Here is a 20,746-nt window from a genome sequence, read left to right as displayed (position 1 = left end):
GTTTCTACCTATTAGATTGTGTTTTATTAAAGTCTACACCTACCCCAACCCTACCTGCCCTTACAATAATGCAGATACATTAAATATTGTTATTTAGCGTGAGAAAAAGGACGCAATATTGATGTGCGCATGCGCAGTAAGCCCTGGTAGAACAATCCGACGGGTAGGATAAAACATAAGACATAATAAATACCTAGACGCCTCATTGGCCGCTTTGACTCGTTGCTGCGATACGTCAACGCGTCCGCCATGTTTGTGAAGGCAAGACTGCCTTAAAAATAAATGGAGGTAAACGGAGGAGCTGCGGGTTTTCTGGATAAAAACACGATAACGTTTACATTCATTGAATTTATTTAATACACGAGTTTCACAATTTGAGTTGAATTACTGAAATAAATGAACTTTTCCACGACATTTTAATTTATTGAGATGCACCTGTACTCTTTGTAAATAAGTAACGTTAGTGAAATTAAAGAGAGATGCTTTAGCTCCATCCCTAATCCTGACAGTCTGGCATTGTCTTGTCAAAGTGCTCACTGTACATATTGTGCTCATAACACCATTTACTTTATGATATAAACTACAATATAAAGTTAAAACTTAAGAATTAACTTAAACTTTGATTTCATATAAAGTCTCAGCTTTCACAGCTTACTAGCGATATCGCTAGCTATTAATAGTCTGACACTGGTGGCTAATTAAGCTGTCAACATAAAGCTAAAAATGACCAAAAAACATACAGAAACAACTGTTCAGTCTTACCTGTGAAATATAATATCCCGAGATCTGTTTTTATTATTGTGCGACGGTTTGTAGATGCCCAAGCTGCCAACGAGTCAGGTATGTTTTCGCCTGTCCCGATATGAGAGTTATGGAGAGTTGCCTTCACCAATACGGCGGCGACGTTGACGTGCGGTCGAGCGGCCAATGAGGCGTCTAGGTATTTATTACCGGTATGTCCATGGGATAAAATGTCAGGACACCGGCTCCAGGCATGGGCAGGGGTGGGCTGAGCCCACCCAAATGACTGTCTTACCCACCCAATCAGAATTAGCCATTCCCAAATCAGAATTCCATTTACCCGAAATGGGAAGTTTTTATATTTAAAATGCAGTTAGTTAGGCAACATCACACAACGTTTTCACCATTACGACTGTTTAATAGTTCTATAAACAGTTCAGTAAGAAAATACAATAATATTAGTTCACTTACATTTTAGGCGGAACACAGCGCACCTCACAGCAAACAGCCGATTCATTGCTGATTGATTCCGTGTTTAGAACGAATCGGTTGAGTCAAAGTTTCTTTAGCCCATGCATAAACATCTGATGAATCTGCCGTTTGAACGAATCGTTTGAATGAACGACTCAATGACTCACTCATTAAACGCTCACTACTGGCACCTACTGGCGCTTTCATTTAGTTGAAAAGTATTATTTCCACCATCATTTCTTGTTTGTATATTCAAAAATATTTTAAATAATCTCATATTATTTAATGCAGTTGTATTTTTCAGTGTAAATGATTTAATTTGATAACGTATAGATAATCACATTATTATAATTGAATTTATAGATCAAATGTAAGAATCTGAAATGAAAGTATTAATGAGATTAGTGGGAAAACGCCCTCTCTAATAAAGGTAAAAAAAAATGTAAAAAAATGCCCTTGGATAAAATATAAAAAAACACGCAGATTTATGTCACAGCTGATAGAAAACTGATGAGAATATTGCTTCAGAATAAATCATATTTGCAAAAAACAACACACACACACACATATATAAGCTCGATACCATAGAGCCCACCCACATAACAAATCCCAATTTAACCCCTGGTTATCCCCCATGTGCTCCCATGAGAAAGCCTTTTTTTACACATAGAAAACATTTGCCTCCCACTTCTGCTTTGTACTTTGTGGTTGTTTTCTTGCAGTAACTGTAAAGCCCTGTGGTTTTTCACTGCAGATTCTCACAGCTACGCATGCACACCAAATGAAACATCAGAAATGCCGGAAGGTTGTTTCATCTGAATACATATTTATTAGATAAATATTAGGATGTCACAGCATCTAACTACATACAGTTTTGCAAGACTAAAAATCACAATTAGTTTTTTGTTGTTTTTTTCTTCTTTTGACCAGTTTAGAATATGAAATGATTGTACAACAGAATGTACAAGCAAAGACAACTGCAACGTTTGGTGCCAATCACCTCAGATTGTACCTCATATTTGTTTTTAAATTTCCTGATCATGATATCAAAATTGTACAAACTCTGGATTTTGGTTACAATCTTTTGGAACCGCTCCTGGCCCCGTGTCCCTATTGTCCAAATTATTTCCCCAGGATTTTCTTCATTATCTTCTGTAGCACCTTATTAAGTACAATAAATGGAGCAATACACGTAAGCTAAATATTACACAAATGTAAAACAAATGTGTCTCTTTTTATCCCCTCCCCAAATTCCTCAGTCATGTGGGATGAATATTTTACAAAAGTGAACAAATGCTTAGAGGTTCCACAGACGCTAACAAACACAGATTCATTTTACCCAATTTAGATTCTGATGGGTGGATGCAAGCTTTACAAATTCTAAATACACAATGCACATTCCCCTGGGGAAAATGAATACACTTCTGTTAACGTGTCTCTATTTATCATTTACATATGTACATGCATCCCTAATGTGCCCCTTCCCCCCTTTTCCTTCGACCCTCACTGAACCCTCACCTGTGGCTGAGTAGTGAACACACCGTCTATTTCATTCAAACCTTTCTGTTCCTGCCCGAGCACTCACTGCCTCTTCAACGACTGTACATCGATAGTACGTGACAGCTCAGAGCCGAGTCTTTAAGTTCAGTTTATGCCTATTTGTGTCTACAAAGTGGGAACGAATATGTGGTAGTGCATCTTTGAAAAAGGATATACAAGTGAACTACAGACAAACGCTATAGAACTTGAACCCACGTTTTCCTGTTGGGAGTTCTAAGTATTTAAATTGTCAACGACAAACATCATTTTTGTACATAATTCTACACCAAGAAGAACAGGGAAAAAAAACAAACAAAAAAAAACTAATATTGCAAATCATAAAAAAATAACTTAAAATGGAAACATTTTTCAATGGTGATGTTTCATCCAACAAAACACTTCTCAAACATTATTCAATTGTACAGATGTCAGCCTTCTTCAACAGTCTTTGAGTAACATCAGTATCTCGGAAATGTCGTTACAAATATCATAAATACTGACAATTATTCAAGCGGGCCATTTTGATTTAAAAACAAAAACAAAGAAATCTTATAGAAAATCCATCTTGTACACATGAACGTTGTTAACCTTCACTAAGCTGCTGATATAAAAGTTTGATTGGATTTTTACTGAAATGTACATTTTCTGTAAGAATTGAATGCATTGATGGGTATTGAGATAATATATATCTTCATTATATAATTGAATTAAAAAGTAAAAATCTATAAATATATAACATTCTAACACTTTCTTCATTGTTTGCTGTGTAATAACTATGATATTACATGTAAACAAATTGCTAAAAGTGAAACACTATACATTTGATTAAATTCTATGGGTAACAATTTAAAAATGGGCTTGTCAAAATAGGTTTGGGCCACCTTGTCAAATCAGGGTGCATAACTTTGGTAATCCATGGACATCTTGTGATAAATGTACACATTTTTGTACATTTTTACAATTGTAACAACAGAAACAAACAAATAATTACCATTATATGAACAATATATTGTGCATTATAAAATAAAACTTTAACACAACAGTTCATGAATAAAAGGCTGAATTAAAACAGAACAGAAGAAATGATTGAGGAAAAAAAAAACAGTATCACTTAAAATAAGGGGCCACTGGCAACAGTGAATGTTTCAACATTGTATGCAGTTTGTCAGAAGAGGGGTACAAACATCAAGGGCCTAAGACGACCAAGCCTCATGCATGAAGAGAACTCACAGAGAAGACGGATGACACAAGACTGACTTCCCTTTGAAATGTGAATTGCTTTCTTCTTGCTCTGTGACCGCTAGTGTGGAGAATCCACAGGACGTTGCGGGAGGAGGAACAGTCTGTCGGAAGACGCACAATATTATGGGTACAGTGCTGAAATGTTTGCAATTCTGTCTCGAGAAGGAAAAGAATGCATGCCGTGATGCCCTCTAGCATTTGTTTAGAACATGATGCATATGTCTGAAGGTGCTGGACATATGAATCACATTACAAAATGAGGTGCAAAGCTGCGCGGTGTACTAGAACAGAACACATTCTCGTGTCCTGTGGCGTGAGAGTTTTTGGAGGACTTTCGCAAAACTCCCATCATTAGTCTCTGGGATGGGAGGGTTAGATCATTCTGGTGATTCCGAGATTATCTTTTTTACCTTTTATGGTCTTCTTTACAGGCTTCCAGGTGCAGTTTGACGCATTCTCTTGTGCTTTTTCGAGGGAGATGGACAGACAAACAGTGTGGACATCCAGCAGACAAGGACTTGGGAAGCTGTGGTGGTAGAGCTTGGAAGAACAAACCTTCAAGAGATTGCGGACACACAGAGGCCGGTACAGGAAGAAATATATATATATATATATATATATATATATATTCTATTCAGGTCTTCTTTTCACAAAAGGAAAAAAAAATCTGAATTAAAAATGCTACAATACTTTCCTAGTGAGCACACACACAGTTCTGTGTGACGTATTCATATGAACTGATTATAGCTGCACATGTATTTCCATTAGTATTGAAAGATATCACTTTAATGCCAACCAACATGGCTGCCATATATGTGTGGAAAAAGTTGCTTGTAAAAGAGTGAGATATTTACACGAGGAAGAGGCAAAAGGATGGCTGTTTCCTGTTTGCAAAGTACAGAGTCAGTCTTCAGGTGCCTCTCGATTCCTGACAGCCAAACAAATTAGGACCTCCGCAAAAGGCCGACTGAATAAAGTCAGTTGTTCTCAAAAAGGGAAAGCAGATCGTCATTGCTGCTGCTTGGGAGGTCAGGAGGGTCTAAGTATGACAGCAACTCGTCTGGGTTCGCCAGTTCTGGCAGAAGCTACAGAGAGAGACAGACAGACACATTTACGTTACAATCTTGCAAATGACCATAAAGAAACTTAAAAATACTGGGAATATACACAGAAATATACTGGGTTCAATACATGTTAAGCTCAGATGACAATATTTGTGGCATGATATAAGAAGGAAAAACAACAACAACAAAAAACTTTTGATTCAATCCTTGTAAAAAATAAAATAAAAAATGAGGTTATAATGAGGCTCTGAGAATAGAAATGAACTGGGACAATTTTTGGCTAATAATTAAAGGGTTACTCCACCCCAAAATGAAAATTTTGTCATTAATCACTTACCCCCATGTCATTCCAAACCCGTAAAAGCTTTGTTCGTCTTCGGAACACAATTTAAGATATTTTGGATGAACAGCGGAAGGCTTGTGACTGTCCCATTGACTGCCAAGTAAATAACACTGTCAAGGACCAGAAAAGTATGAAAGACATCGTCAAAATAGTCCATCTGCCATCAGTGGTTCAACCATAACGTTATGAAGCGACGAGAATACTTAACAGACTTTAAATAACGACTTTATTCAACAATTCCGACTCCTCCGCGTCTAGTAGCGCCATTTTGGAGAGTATCCACTGAACGCAAATCCGTGTGGTGCGGCTGACACAGAACAGCATACGCGGTTTGCGTTCAGTGGATACTCTCCAAAATGGTGCTACGGTGACGCGGAGGAGACGAATTGTTGAATAAAGTCATTATTGTTGTTTTCTTTGCGTACAAAAAGTATTCTCGTCGCTTCATGAAATTCAGATTGAACCACTGATGGCAGATGGACAATTTTGACGATGTCTTTCATACTTTTCTGGGCCTTGACAGTGTTATTTACTTGCCAGTCACTGGGACAGTCACAAGCCTCCCGGTTTTCATCCAAAATATCTTAAATTGTGTTCCGAAGACGAACAAAGCTTTTACGGGTTTGGAACGACATGGGGGTAAAGTGATTAATGACAAAATTTTCATTTTGGGGTGGAGTATCCCTTTAAGCTAATAATTTTATAAATGGCAGGTAAATTAAATTTGTCAAAAGTAGTGTTATTTGAGCGTTATTTGTTGTTTGAGTATTATTTGAGCTGTAAAGCTGTTTAAATAATCATTTAGAGGTTTATGGCAATAATCTTTTAGGGTATATGGCATTAAGCTGTCAAGACATTCTAAAATTGGATATAACTTTAAACAAAGATTTAGTAAGTACAATTTTTATATTTTAATGCTCGCAGACTCAATTTAAATTCTAAATGTTCAATTCCATTGTAATTTTCTCATTGTAACCCAGAGATTAATTTCTGTGGTAATTATGTCAACATTATGCCTCAAATGCTCAAAAGACTGAGCTTAACTTGTACTGAATCCAGAATATTCCTTAAATCAGAACTTTTCAGATTGCTCAGAGCTTTGGACCATGACGAAAGCGTGAGTCTTACATGACTGTGTGAGAAATGTAAGTAGCACATGACTCTAGAAATGGAAGAAGCCCATACAACCATCAGTGTATATACTCACATCCAGAGAAGGCTCGGGCATGTCTGCAGGTCCCTGGCCACCTGCCTGCCCATCGGCGGCGGGATTGAAGGTCATGTCGGCATGTGGGTGACTGTTTTGGCCTGGCTGCTGGGGGGGCAGGGGCTGGCGTGGGGGCTGGGAGGATGGGGGGCCGGTGTGATGCAATGGCTGAGCTGATTGGCTGTTGGGGTGAGGAACTGCGTGCATGCCTGGCTGCATGGAAGCATGGGATTGATCAGCGCTCACGGGACGGGGCATCTGCGGAGGGAGGAGAGAGGAGCGATGAGTCTATCTGCATAAAGTGGAGCACTCCGACAGAGAGAGCTCGAGTGGCAGCCATAGACAGACAGAGAGCAAGACAGGTGCCATGCAGATGATTCCAGAGCACATACACCTTCATAAAACGAAGATGATTTGCAAAACAATATATTTGACAAATTCATCTACGCAAAACCGAAGTATACTTTGGTCTTAATACTAAGAGGAAAATAGTTCATTTGCATACTTTTGGGCGATTTAGATTTTTCGAGTTTGAAATCAACACATAAAAACAGAGACCTGCAGATTGATTAGTAAGAAGATCATTGCTCACAGCAGGTGTAAAATATGAGACTTTTATTTTGAAACACTTTATGTTAGTATTAAAAGTAATAATGTTAATGGCAGTACTGAACTGGTAAGCCAGCAGGCAAAGTCTGACAGTAATTTTCTCTCAAGTTATTTCCGGAGGTGCATACATGCTTTGATAGCTGTAGCGGTGAGGCTTTAAAAGGGGTGAATTAGGGACCAAACCTCTTAGACAAAGTTTACCATGCTAACACAGAATGCAAAATTTTTTCTTTCACAAGCTACAGATTCATCCCTTATTAAGATATTTTAATGCAACCTGAAAGTCAACTGAAAGTCCAGGTAACCAAAACTTAAAAGATTCAAAAAGGTTATAAAGGCATTATAAAAGAAATCCATTATGAATTGAGTGGTTTAAACCAAGTCCTGTAAACAGGTTTGATCACTTTATATAAACAGATTTCATTTTTATTTTATATACATTTTTAAACAATGATCGACATACATACATAACGCACATTACATTTGGTAAACATGGAAGCCCAAACGTGCATGTGATGCTCAAGAACCAATGAGATTTCTTCTAACGCCTGACACACAAAAATTAAAAGTAAATGATGACAATTATGATGACAATGAACTAACCCTTTAAGGTATTAGCCACTTCCTTCCTTCCCTTTTTTTTTTTTTAAATGCATCATTTTACTCTAGTATCATTGGACCTCAAATTTTTAAGGAGATTGTGTGTGTGTGTGTGGGGGGGTCTCTATCTTGGAGTAATTTGTTACCAATTTTAATACAAAAAAAGTAAAATATGTCTCAAACATCAGCTCTTGTTGCTTGGAAACCTAAGGGTATGAAGTGATTTACCGAGTCGGGCATGCTGTGGGCGAGAGGCTTGTCGGGAGCCATGAGGCTGTTGGGCACGTCTGGAGGATGTGAGAGTTGGGGTCCGTGCATGAAGTCATTCATGGGAGCTCCGCCACCAGAGTTACTGTGAGAGAAGTCAAAGTTTCCATGGCCCTGGTAACTATTGCCTGATGCACAAAACAGAGAAACGGTAATGAGGAGCGATGACCTCAGAATCGCAGAGACAAAGAGCTAGAGAGGTTTAGACAGCTTGGATGGCAAACCAGCCTGTTAAGAGCTCACAGGCGCAAGTTCTTCTGACTGTTACGATTGAAGGGAAAAAATTAAGCGTACCTAAACAATGAAGCTTGTAAAATGCTAAGGACTGTTTTATGAGACAGACAGAAAGGAAAAAACAGAATCTGATCAGGTACTGACCTCTACCTTGGCCCCCATATTCGCCATTGTTTCCTCCGTGCTGAGGGGGGAGGGGGGTGTAGGGTGAAGGGCCGGGACCCAGCTGGGCGATCATATCCATCACATTAGGCATGATCATTTGACTGGGACTCATGGTTTTAAAACGCTTGGCCAGAGGGCCATCTGGGTCCTCCTTTATATGAATGTCTGACTTTATGGCCACCGGCCTCCAACTACACGTAGGGTCGATGGTGACCTCTTCAAACTCCGAACTGCAAGAATGGAACAACATTCATGACTGCGAATAATGGGATGTTTATAATTTAACAATCATATCTTGGGTGCATTTTTACAGGGCACTTACTGAACTGTGTGATCCAACGTTTGAGTGATAAACTTACTTTTGAATTGCATTGAGAATTCCCCACATGTACTGATCCACCTCCAGCCCTTCCAATAATGCTGTTTTACTGGGGACAGACAGAAACATATAAAACACACAGCCAAGAGGAACAGCGCATCACATTTATTTGCGAGAGAGAGAGAGAGGGAGAGAGAGAGAATTGCAGTAACAGTGGCATAGGATTGTGGGATTTTCGCACAATTTGTTTTGATTCACACATTTGCCACAAGTTTTGCATTGATGATGTGGGAAATCCCCAAACACATTTATTTACATAATGCAAATGAGTGAGAATCTAAAATTATCATTATGATAATCAGTATTTTTATTGTTTTGTAGTAATAAGTCTAAACATCCTTAAAATGAGGAAAATAACAAGATGATATACATTTTTCCTAATAAGTTTTTCTAGTTTTTCCTAAAAAATGTTTTACACATTTGTCATATAGGTTTTGCTTGTTACAATCATAAACATCAACATTTATTTTAATGACTCTGATAAGGAATTATTATCTTAAATCCGGGTTTCCCAAATTGTTCATGAGGGAACTGTAAGGTTTGTGAGTTGATCATTAATTCAGTTATTAAAATTAAATAAATACATACAAAATATACATATATATATATATATATATATATATACACACACACATCTCAAACAGTTTACCTGCATGACATGTGACCACTAATCAACATCAGAGGACCGTGAACATGTGAAAATGTGGTTGAACTATTGAAATATTAACTTAATTCTCAGGGGGTTATTCAATGAAACATTTTAGGTCTAAGGGGTTTGGCTGACAAACAACAACAACAACAACAAAACTTATATCATCTTAATTCTGGAAATGTATCTTTAGATTTTTATCTTTAGATTTCTAGATTTTCTTGGGAAAACAAGAACATGATTAAGAACACTTCAACGATGCGTACCTGCACGTGTTTGCAGTCATGTCCCCTAGCAGGGAGCTGGATCCGTCGGAATGTGATTGGACACTTGAGGGACACTTTGATGGCTGTCTGCTCTACTCCATCCTCTCCATTTAGTGTGGCATTCCCAGAGGACGCTGCTACGCTACTGAAGTTTCTTTTAACTGCAGGAGAACAGACAAGAGACATTGCAAAGATTAGGGGTTGATGAAGATGATAATACAGAGTGACAGACATCCACAGATTCCAAAGAATGCAGCATCTACTTACTTTTGGTAATGCAGTGTTCGGCAGGAAGGAGCCTCTTCTTGAGGAGCCCTTGCAGAACTGATCGCACCGATGGCCTATGGACCAGCTGCAGCACGAACAAGTGCGACTGCAACAAGACCAAACAACAAACCGCTAGCAAGCATCTTCACATCAGAATATCCTTTACATGATACAGTATCTGTACCATTCAGCTTTCAGACAGGGAAGCATAAAACTGATACCAGCAAATGTAGTGGGAAGGCAGAGATCTGATTTCATATCACGTGCTGTATAACAGCTCCCCGACACGGCCACTAAATGACAGACAGATAAATTATTGAAAGGCAGCGGAGGAATACTCACACAACAGCAGGCTGTGACCGTAATCTGGATGGTGTTTCTCCCTGGCTGACACACATGCTTTAGGTGCAGGGGTTTGTGGGATGTTTTATTGTCGCCCCTCTCAATAGTGAGGGGGGTGGCGTTGACGCTGACTTGGACGGATGCAGGCCAATTGGTGTTCATTTGTCGGTCCTCATGATGATAGCACTTAAACTGCAGCTCCAGATCAGATCTGTTGGACATGAGGTGAATGGTCTAGTGTTAATGGAACAGTCCTCATAACGTTCCAACTCATACTGTAAATAAGATGTTTTGCAGAATGTTCACACTGCTATATTCCATTTAATGAAAGTGAATGGTGACTTTTCATTACAAAAGATCTTACTGACCTCAAACTTTAGTTAGTAATAACAGTAATGTGACTATGTATATATTCAAATCTAGTGGAAAATGTAGCTTCAGAAGACTTGTGACAGACCTGAATCACCATTCACTTTTATTCTATCAAAATGAGAAGCATGAACGATCTGCTAAACTTCTCCTTTTGTGTTCCACGGTAGAAAGAAAATCATACAGGTTTGGAAAAACTTGAGAGTGTGTAAATATTAATAATGATAGAAATATCATTAAATATTAAGGATGTCATTGTCAAGAGCATGCGCAGTTTATAGCAGTAACATGCGTACCTCCACATGAGCGTCTGGTGGACGGAGGGGCGCAGATGGAAGACGTGGTTACTGACGGCCAGGTTGTGCTCTAATCTGAAGGGCTCCAGCACCACTCCATCTCTCACTGGGAACGTCAAACGCAGCTCCTCGTTGGGGTTGGCTACAGGAACAAATATTGAGATTAGATGGATTCATAGTCTTCCCATGTAGACCATAGTATCAATGTGTAAGATGCTTTCAAGTTTGGCTTTCACCTCACCTAGTTTCACCCTTTCCCACCGAAGCACATGTATTATGAATGAGCTCTGAGTGGATGTGAAAAATGCATGAATCTCAGATAAATGTGCAATGGGACTTTTTTTCCCACTCAGCTGCAGGTGGCGGATCAAAGGGTTCTCAGGGGTTTATTCTGATAGACTGTGACCGAGTTTGTAATATGGACAGAGCGGAGATCAATGCAATGAAACGGTCGTGTGTGGGGTTTCTTTGCGTGACTCACTTAGAGGTGGAGGCAGAGACGTCATGTTTGGCTTCATATCTGGAGGAAACGGGGGCTTGACATCTTGACTGGGCGACATGTACGGTATACTACTTCCTGGGGTCATGGGTGGCGTGGGGTTCCCAGGAACCGGCGAGTGTGGGTAGTTCACCACCTGCCGAGGAGGCTTTAACCAAAGATATAAATGATTACTGAATGGAGTAATTTTAATAAATCTGTACATTTTACCCTGAGTACAAATGGAAGATTACACATAATTGTGTATGAAAATAAAACAATAGTTTCACCACCTACCCCATTTCCTTGATTATACCCATAACCACCTCCAGAGAAATTGTTGTTCTGACCATTAAATGGCTCTTGCTGAAATAGGAAAGAGCACACAGAGTGTAAAGCAAGAAAGCAAGATAGCTGCTATTAATATTTTATTTATTTTCTTTTACCTACCAAAAGTAAACTTGCCAGTTTAAACTGAATGTGGCCTTTTCCAAAGTGTGAGCCGAATTACACAATTTCCTCAAGAAAATTGTGTCTACTAACATTGCAAAGACCAAGCAATATGAATTTACCTTATAGTATTGGCCTATGGCTACTCCAGTAGGGGGGTACTGGCCAGAGCCCTGTTGTCCTGGCATCCTTTGCCCAGGGTAATTGGGTGAAGGAAGAGCTCTAGAAGCATTTGGGTTAGGGTACTGCCCTTGCTGGTTGGGAAACTGGCCATTGGGTCCAAACTGCTGGCCTCCATAATTAGGCTGTGAAAAAAACAGTTGGTTCACCAACACAAATAGCCAATACAAAATTAAATATTTAATATATTAAATATTTTAGCCATTGGTGGTCTTACCTCTCCTGGATAGGGCCTCTTGGTGCCCTGCATGGGCATGGACTGAGGTCTGGGTCCAGGGTAACCCTGTTGAGGCATCCTTTGGCCGTGGCCACCGAAGGGCATCCCTGGGACTCTGGGCTGGTTCATACCCATTGGCGGGCCACTCATGTTGGAGCTATTCATGCCACCACCCATACCAGCTGGGTTCATGCCTCCAGCCATGGACGGGGGCCCACGGGGCCCTGGCTGGTTCATGAACTGGTTATTGTAGCCTTGCGTAGGCCCCATCTGGAAAGAGGAGCAGACCTGTGGAGAAGGCCAACGTCAGTTCAGATGAATAAGAGGATTAATTTAGAAACCCAGGGTAGGGTAAGAAGCCAAAACCAGTGAGGGACCAACCTGGTTGTACTGGTTCATGTCTTTATTTGTCTCTTGCAAGGCTGCCACGGTTGCTGTGGCAGTAGCTGTAGCGGTGGCGGCGGCAGCAGCGACGGCGGCGGCGGCGGCAGCAGCAGCAGGTTGGGTGAAATCAGAGGGCGGTCGTGTATGAGGGGGCATGCCTATGCCACCTGGAGCATTCGGCCCACCTGGGTAACTGAGCAGAAGCAATACACAACACATAAACATCTACATCACAGCTTACACAGTCAAAAAGGTCTATTTATTGGAATAAAACTAGTTGGAAGGCCACATAAATCTTTCCTGGATTTGCACTTGGCACAGCAAGAAGGTGATATCATCCCTTTCAAGAAAAACATCCTTGAACTGAGTATTGGCTGGGCTTTAAAACCATGTGTCATGTATCACTAATGGGAGACTCTTCTATAGCTTATTGAATCTCCCAAAGTGATGCAAAGCAACTTTGTCAAACAACTTCCCATCATCCTGTCTGGAACGGCATCTCTAATGCTTGAAATATTACCTTCCACCAAAGCCTCCTCCTCCCGGGTGCCCTGGACGCCCATACATGCTTTGCTGCATGTAGGCCTGGTTGGATCCCCCTTTGGCTGAAAACTGTTGTTGTTGGCCAGGGAACTGAGGTGAGTTGATCCCTGGGTTGTTGCCTGACATACCCGTACCTAGTGCATTGCCTCCAGAGTTCATGGGATTGTTAGTATTGGCCATGGGATTACCCAAGACCTAGATCAAAAGCAACATCTGTTATAAGATCAATGTTATCACTGTTACTGTTTTCATACAGTGACACTATACGTGTGACTCACCTGACTTTGTGATGTATTGGTAACTCCCCACACCGTCGTAACCACCGACAGCGAGCCCGGGGCCTGGTTAGCGTTTTGTTGCCAGGGGACGCTGTCATATGGAAAGGACCCATCACTACAAAACAGTGTTCAAACAGTAATGTGAGATCAGGGGCATCAAACATGTGTTGAGAGAGTAAAGTTGACTCCAACACAGCCCGATAAAGAAAAGCTCCCTCTTGACTACAGAACATTAGTTTTTCCATGAAAAAGAAGCTGTAATGTTTGCGAAAGTGGCCAATCACCAGCCCTGGAGCACAAAATGTTCTATAAAACATCACTAAGCTAGAGAACTTCCTCAGCATTTTCTCTGGCAATCTATCAGTCTCTATTAACTTCTAGTTGACGTACCTAGATGGTAATGTTACGATATCATGTTTTTATCTGCTGTTGTTTGGAACATTGTGAGAATGAATTTCATCTGCACAGCCTTCATTGATGTCATGTTTACAGGGCTGTTAACAAAAGCTTGGTCAATGGCTTCTTGGAAAAGCCTCGTCTTCAAGATCACATGCCACATAAAAACAAACAATTCTGTGCTGGATGAGTGCACTAGGAGGAAATTCTGAGAAAGGGGCGAGACTACTGTAAGTTTAACATTGCTTGGAACGGCTCCAGCAAGCGTCGGGTTAGAGCAGAGCTTTGTCTGGGTACTGACCCATGTGAGAGTGAGGGCTTCATGGAGTTCATGGGCGGCTGCAAGGGTACTTTGCCCGGTGGATCGCTCTGACGATTCTTCTGATGCCGCAACAAGAGCAGCCGTCCCAGCTCCTCACACCAGGACGACAGGAGAGCTGGAGAGAAAGAGACAGACAAAGAGAAAGAGAGATCAGGAAGGATCTTTGGCACAGAGACAAATCATCTGTTGGCTAAACAGTTGGCTAACATCTTGCTTATTTTATCTTCAGATTGCTATTTAGCAGGAGCAAAACTCACTGCCAAGTATTAGCACATCTTTCCTTAACACGTTGACAATTTCAGGTGTCATTTATGTTTGAATGTCAGTATTTTTTACAGTTCAAATCTAACCTTAAGTGTAAGCAGTGATGATAGTGATGCCAGTGTTGCAATAGTGTTGTGATAGTGTTGCAAAATCTTAATCAGTTCATGTCTTTACCACTAGAGGTCACTACAATAACAGCAGCGGCACAAGCATGCTTGGGATCCTCTATAATAGCTTGTCAGTATGCATCTCATAGGATCATATGCTTTTCATCTGCAGTGCACTTTAAGCAGTGATACTACCACAGAAGACCTGTCTTCTCCTCTCGTGAAGGGAGGATGATGGAGGACGGGGAGAGAAAGAGCGAGAAATGGGAGATGAGAATCAGTGCTGAGGACAGTGAATCATGCTGGTGATGTGTCCTGGCAGCACTTTACTCCTGAGAGAGGTGACAAAACGAGCCTCTTGCCATGGTGATGGAGTCGGTTCGGGATGGCAGCAGCTGGCATGTGGCCAGATCCTGGTCTAATCGATTCTACACGCCGCACACGGCTGAAACGCGACTGCTGCATTTAAGTGCTCTTCATACAAACGGTCCTTATACTTTCCAAGTGACACTATTTAGATAAATACTCACTACTAGCTGAGTCATTCTATGACAAGAGTACCATTTGTGTCCACAACATCTGATAAAGTGCACTAAACACAAACAACTGCTATGAACATTTGACAAATACCCCATATTCAACTAATTATATAAACTAGAAAAAAGTAAACAATTTAGAAAACAAATTCTGATAATGTTAACACTTTTTAAAAAATGTTCCACCTCATCACATTTCCAATGTCACATGTTCGGAGCCCCACAAAATAATAATTTAACTTGAGGTGGCACAATGCAATTTATTAGCACTTAAAGACATTCTTTGTCTGGCAGAATATTTAAAGTCATACAGCAATGTACTTTAAAAATCGCCTTTCCAACATGAAAAAGGTGCCCGTTTCATAGAATGACTCAGAGCTGCCCACAGAGAACAAGGAAGAAAAAATATTCTCCCAAAAACTGTATCACACGCTGACAGAACAAGAACAAAAGCCAGGAACTGTTTCAGTAGTGCTGCACCTCTAGTCTTCCTTTGCCATCAAACAGATTGTGCAAGGGACCTTATAAAATATTCTCTTTCCCCTAAGACGAGTTCATACATGGAACAATACCCCTCTTTCTTCTCTAAATCTACTTCACAGACAGTAGATGAGTAAAAAAAAAAACTTATAGCTACGGCTATTTGAACAGAGAGGGTGGTGTCAAGAGTCCAGAATGTCTCTCTCAGAGTCTGGTGCAGAGAGACAGACGTCTGTCTTGGCTCTTTCCTCTCTAAATCGATCAGCCAGTAATGACTATGAAGACTGCTCAGCTGTCTCCTGCGCTTTTATTGCTGGGGGAACGTAAACCAGCACACACGCTCCTGAAAAACACACACCTCAGTCTTATTTACCACAGTCTGCACTTTAGGGATAGTTCACACAAAAATCATTTACTCACCCTCATGTCATTCCAAACTTTCATATATAGAAAATGCACAAATGAGAAGTAAGGTGGAGGGGATTTATTTCGATCAGTTCCTCACACAAAGTTGTTGTATGGAACAGTTTTTGATACTTTATGGTGATTTTTGTCATTTTTTGAGTTGGACAGGCCCTGGTTGGCATTTTTGTTTGGAAGAGGGCTTCGACCTAACATCATTTTTTGTGGTTTAAGGAAGATAGAAGGTCAAAGAGGTTTGGAACCACAGGAGGACTGAAGTAATGGAGCGGAATTTTCATTCATATTTGTGCGACATTAGTCATTTAATGCCTGTATTAATAACCATTTCAGAATAAAATTCATGGACCCTTAATGCATTGCAGAATCTGAACTGGAGTTCTTCCAAGAAACAGCTTTAAGTTATTCAATATCCCAGCGGCACCTGACGCACTTTCCCTTCCAAGTTCAAACACACAATTACAGTGAGAAAATTGCGTTTGTGTAAATATATCAAAGGGGTCTGTTTCAGAGAGAACGCTTCTCACCTCTCTGCGACAGGCGTGAAAGCCGTCCCAGCAGGATTGGAGGGGGAGGCTGGAATCACCCACCTACTTCAATGAGAATTATTCTACCCTGCCATTACAGAGAGCTTATCGGCCAGCTAAATCACTACCTCTGCATGCTGGCAACTGCTATTTTCTCACAAAAGACCAACTTAGAGCTCATAGGACAGGTTACAGCCAGACGCCGCCTGCCAATTTTCAACTGTTGTTCCCCGCCTAGCATGCCTCCCACATGTAACAAAGACTAGAGCTCTCCTGCCTGCAATTCAACCAGTAAACTCCTAATCAACACGGCACCTTCCGGCAGCGCACCATATCCCTCTCACTTTGCTGAATACAGCTACACCATTTCTCCCACAAACATCATCGCCTCCAACACTACCCACGGGGCCGTGTTGTCATATTAATGCGTAACGTTTACTGTAACGCGATCTCTCTCATCAATAGGGATGCACTGATTTTTGGTCCAATATTTAGCTCATTTACTCTTGAAATGCTCCAGTAACAGAAAAGATATCATTGAGCGTACATACAATATATTTTGCATAAACCCTGCCACACAAAGAAGCACCGGCAGCAGAACAAAATGTCTCAAGATTGGAGGAATTTCAAGACAAACGACATCTAATTAATCTGCAGTAGTCACGCCTGCATAGAACTCCTGTTGTGCAAGTAGACAACTGTGCAAGCGCAGAGGAACAGAGGAGTTTCTTAGAATTATTTGACTTAAAGTGGACAAAATCATGCATGTTTTATTATTTATTGTTTTTTTGTTAAACAGTCATGCTGTCCTTACATCCCACTGTATTTTACAGCATTACCAAATAGCAGCAGAGAGGACCAAAAGGAAAGTTTCTCTAACAAATGATGATCATGAATCCTTACTCACCAGTAAATCGGCATTAATCACATTTCTCTTTCATTCCCTGTATTAAAATGCCTCTCTCAGTCTCCGTTTTTCTTTCATCTGCATCCCTTCCCTCATTTAGTTCTGCTCGCATTGCCAGACACCTGCTCCAGAAAGGGTTGTGTTGAGTGTTAAGTTGGCAGTAGGCTACTGTAGCTCTGTGGCAATGGGCATTTCGGTGGCATGGCTGTGTGTTGGGTCTATGTCAGCGGGCATTATGGTGGCAAGGCTGGCTCACAGCGGTGTGCACCAGGCAGTGATCCCAGCAGGAAGAGACGAGTACCAACACAGAGCATAGCTCTCACAAAGCCATGCCAGACGATAAAACTGAGGTTTGCTTACACCAGCCAGACTCTAATACAGTCTGAGACTTAGCATACTTAGTGTGCCATTTATCACGACACAGCAGCTTCAAAAATGGTTGTTAAACACAGTGTAAGAAATCATTTCAGGGTGAGAACAAAGACATTAACAGTATTTACAAATCAGTGTACAGTGTCAAATTGTGTCATCATAAAACAGTTAAAATGTTTAATATAAATACATACTTTTTTGAAGAAAAGGTGGGCGGTGCTTCCAGTGTTACTGTTAACAAAAACTAAAAATTAGTCAAACATTTTTGTTAATGTAGTTAATAAAAACACAACCAGGAAAACTGACTCCAAAATGAACTAAACTAAAACAAAAATGATAACAAATGTTTTTAATATATGGTATATTCTAAAACTTGACACCCACTTTTAAAATTCAATAACATTAAACATTTTTAGATGATATCAGATATATTTTTAGATAACATCAGTATATTTTAGTGCCAAAGTTAGTGCATTAATAAAATAACTAAATAAAAAAGTACAAATAAAAGTAACAATTATAAAATAAAAGCGAAATAACTAAACTGTAAAGCCAAATAAAAAATAAAACAGTAAAAATTACATTAAAAAACTCAAACAAAACCCTCTTTAAAATCCCTACATCCTAAATATGATCAATAATAATTTTAAGACAGTTTTGTCACTCTTAAAAAGACAGCACTCCAAAGTAGCAGACAGCAACATTTGCTAAAGCTGTAAGATCCATGCAATCCATACAAGCTCTGTGACTCATATTAGCCATGTTCTGCCGTTTCTAAAGGTGCCAGACTGCAGCAGAAACCATCTTACTGAGGGGACAACAGCCTGTGGCTCTACAGACTTCTGGCAAAACAGACCAGAGAGACAGACACTACACAAGCCAACCCCCCTCCCTGTCTGCTCTTTGTCTAGAGAAGAGGCTCTCCAAGCAGGTTTAGTGGGCTTTGAATAACTGACCAGGGTAAATCCCCAAATGATCCAGTATGTAGGGAATCCAGGTCACCCTCGGTTACCCAAATCGCGTCTGAAGCAGCCCCAAGAATGTTTGCCTGTCACTCCTTCTCAGGTTGGCCGCTTCGTCTCTGCCAGCACCCCTTCTCGGCCAAACTCTCGGTTTTACTAGCTTCAATGCCTAATTATGAGCTTTTTGATTATGATGTTGCTAATAAAAGGTAGATGCCAGTAAAAGGTGGTTTGGACAAGGGAGTTGAGCTAAAATCAAGTAGAAACTTAACTGTTTAATCAAAAGGCTTTGTTCCAAAAATATATTGAGCTGCCATGCTGTCCTACTACCTACACAGGCAGCATCCTAAATGAAATGGGACCTCATAATTGACTGATTTAAGAAATCTACATAGACAACACACCTATATAAACATCACTCTGCTAGCTGATTCCAATTGAGGTTAATGTTAGCATGTTGCTAAACTAAAACACCAATATATATGATCATACACAGCACACACAAATGTTGTCTTAAGTTTATTTTCTTTTTTTTTTTCATACCATTTTAATCGATAAACTTCACTCCTGAAATTTAAGCTCACTTGCAGTAAACTTTTATTTGATTTCATCCGCCATCTTGGATTTTTTTTTTCAGAGCTTTTAACAATACATTTAAGTATTACTGTCTTGGTAAAGGATGCAGGTTTGGCTCAAATTTGGCAAAAAAAAAAAATTGGTATCTTGGAAGACAAAACATGCTTTAAATGATGCTTTAAACCCACAATGCTTCAAAATGCTAGGTAGGCAGTTCACTAGGCCAAATCTCACTAAAAGAATAACACAATCTATGTCTCATCCACTTCTTATTCACAGAATACGTTGGAATTTTGACTAGTGCAGCTTTGGAAAGTGGGAAGATTTCAAACCTCACAAGGACATCTAGAACATGAAATGTGGCTGGAATTCATAACACAAGCCATATTTTCATATGTCCTCAGAGACCTTTTTTCTCAATTTGTGAATCTGTGAGAGTCTCAGACCGATGCCACAGTGAATTGGCAGACATGTCGACAGACCTTCCTGGACCACTTAGTGAAAATACTCAACCCTGCTTGTCCACATGGCCATACTGTGTCTGCCCTTCATCCTCACCTCACTAAGCTCATCACAGCACCTTACCTGACCTCTAAAACCAACCAAAGAGAAATCCAACAGCAGATGCTGGCCATGGGCAATAGAGACCACTGTAGAAACTGTTAAAAGCTGTTTTTATTGAAAACTATAAAATGACAAACTAGCTTTTATGCAAAGCTTTCAAGTCATTCATGCAATGAAAAAAACAAAACAGAAAATGATTATGAATTTAGTTCAAGTTGCGGATAACCAGTTTATTTGAAAATAATGGTTTCCTCAGTCTAATTTTTACGAATTCCTCCTCAAATTTATCCATCCTAAATACGTCAATCTGTTAATGCAGGTCTTTTCCAGTGAGCGTAAGCAGCTTAAAGAAGAACTTCCCAACAGCCTTCATAGAGATTTGTGTAATACCGCCACACACACACCAGAAAAATGCAGGTTTGTGAAGGGAATACAAGAAAAGACTAGAAAAACACAAGCTAATAACGGTGTATACAAGGAAACATCATGCCAGAGCCAAAATTCTCACAGCTTAAACATATTTGAGATTTTTTTTTTATGTTTAACCTTTTTTTTTAAATTACTGTTAGTAATATCCATACTTAACTGACTAATAGGCATGTATGTGTTCTTTTTGCAAAAAAAGAACAACCATCGTTCACAAAGTTCAACACATTCCAATTACATGTTCGTTTATTGAAGCTGCAGTCCGTAACTTTTTTGTGTTCAAAATTTACAAAATGTATATAATAAG

General features: G+C 40.0%; 1 protein-coding gene across 1 annotated transcript in view; it reads right to left on the bottom strand.

Moving 5' to 3' along the window:
• Positions 1–3,280: 3,280 nt before the first annotated feature.
• LOC107668765 (zinc finger MIZ domain-containing protein 1-like) overlaps positions 3,281–20,746 on the bottom strand; it is a 148,181-nt gene continuing 130,715 nt past the window's right edge. The window contains exons 8-24 of the mRNA XM_016460749.1: positions 14,278–14,413; positions 13,581–13,695; positions 13,280–13,497; positions 12,757–12,952; positions 12,376–12,663; positions 12,101–12,283; positions 11,826–11,894; positions 11,532–11,697; positions 11,051–11,192; positions 10,386–10,596; positions 10,044–10,149; positions 9,748–9,937; positions 8,842–8,910; positions 8,462–8,712; positions 8,045–8,211; positions 6,608–6,865; positions 3,281–5,078 (exon numbers count right to left, since the gene is read on the bottom strand). Of these exons, the coding sequence (XP_016316235.1) occupies positions 4,971–5,078; positions 6,608–6,865; positions 8,045–8,211; positions 8,462–8,712; positions 8,842–8,910; positions 9,748–9,937; positions 10,044–10,149; positions 10,386–10,596; positions 11,051–11,192; positions 11,532–11,697; positions 11,826–11,894; positions 12,101–12,283; positions 12,376–12,663; positions 12,757–12,952; positions 13,280–13,497; positions 13,581–13,695; positions 14,278–14,413 (2,873 nt within the window). The 3' untranslated portion in view covers positions 3,281–4,970. The remainder of the gene's footprint in view (positions 5,079–6,607; positions 6,866–8,044; positions 8,212–8,461; positions 8,713–8,841; positions 8,911–9,747; positions 9,938–10,043; positions 10,150–10,385; positions 10,597–11,050; positions 11,193–11,531; positions 11,698–11,825; positions 11,895–12,100; positions 12,284–12,375; positions 12,664–12,756; positions 12,953–13,279; positions 13,498–13,580; positions 13,696–14,277; positions 14,414–20,746) is intronic.

The sequence above is a fragment of the Sinocyclocheilus anshuiensis genome, unplaced genomic scaffold (assembly GCF_001515605.1).
Source record: "Sinocyclocheilus anshuiensis isolate Anshui unplaced genomic scaffold, SAMN03320099.WGS_v1.1 scaffold72, whole genome shotgun sequence".
Taxonomy (NCBI): domain Eukaryota; kingdom Metazoa; phylum Chordata; class Actinopteri; order Cypriniformes; family Cyprinidae; genus Sinocyclocheilus; species Sinocyclocheilus anshuiensis.
Note: the sequence above shows the minus strand (reverse complement) of the source record. Positions and strands in the feature narration are given on the sequence as shown.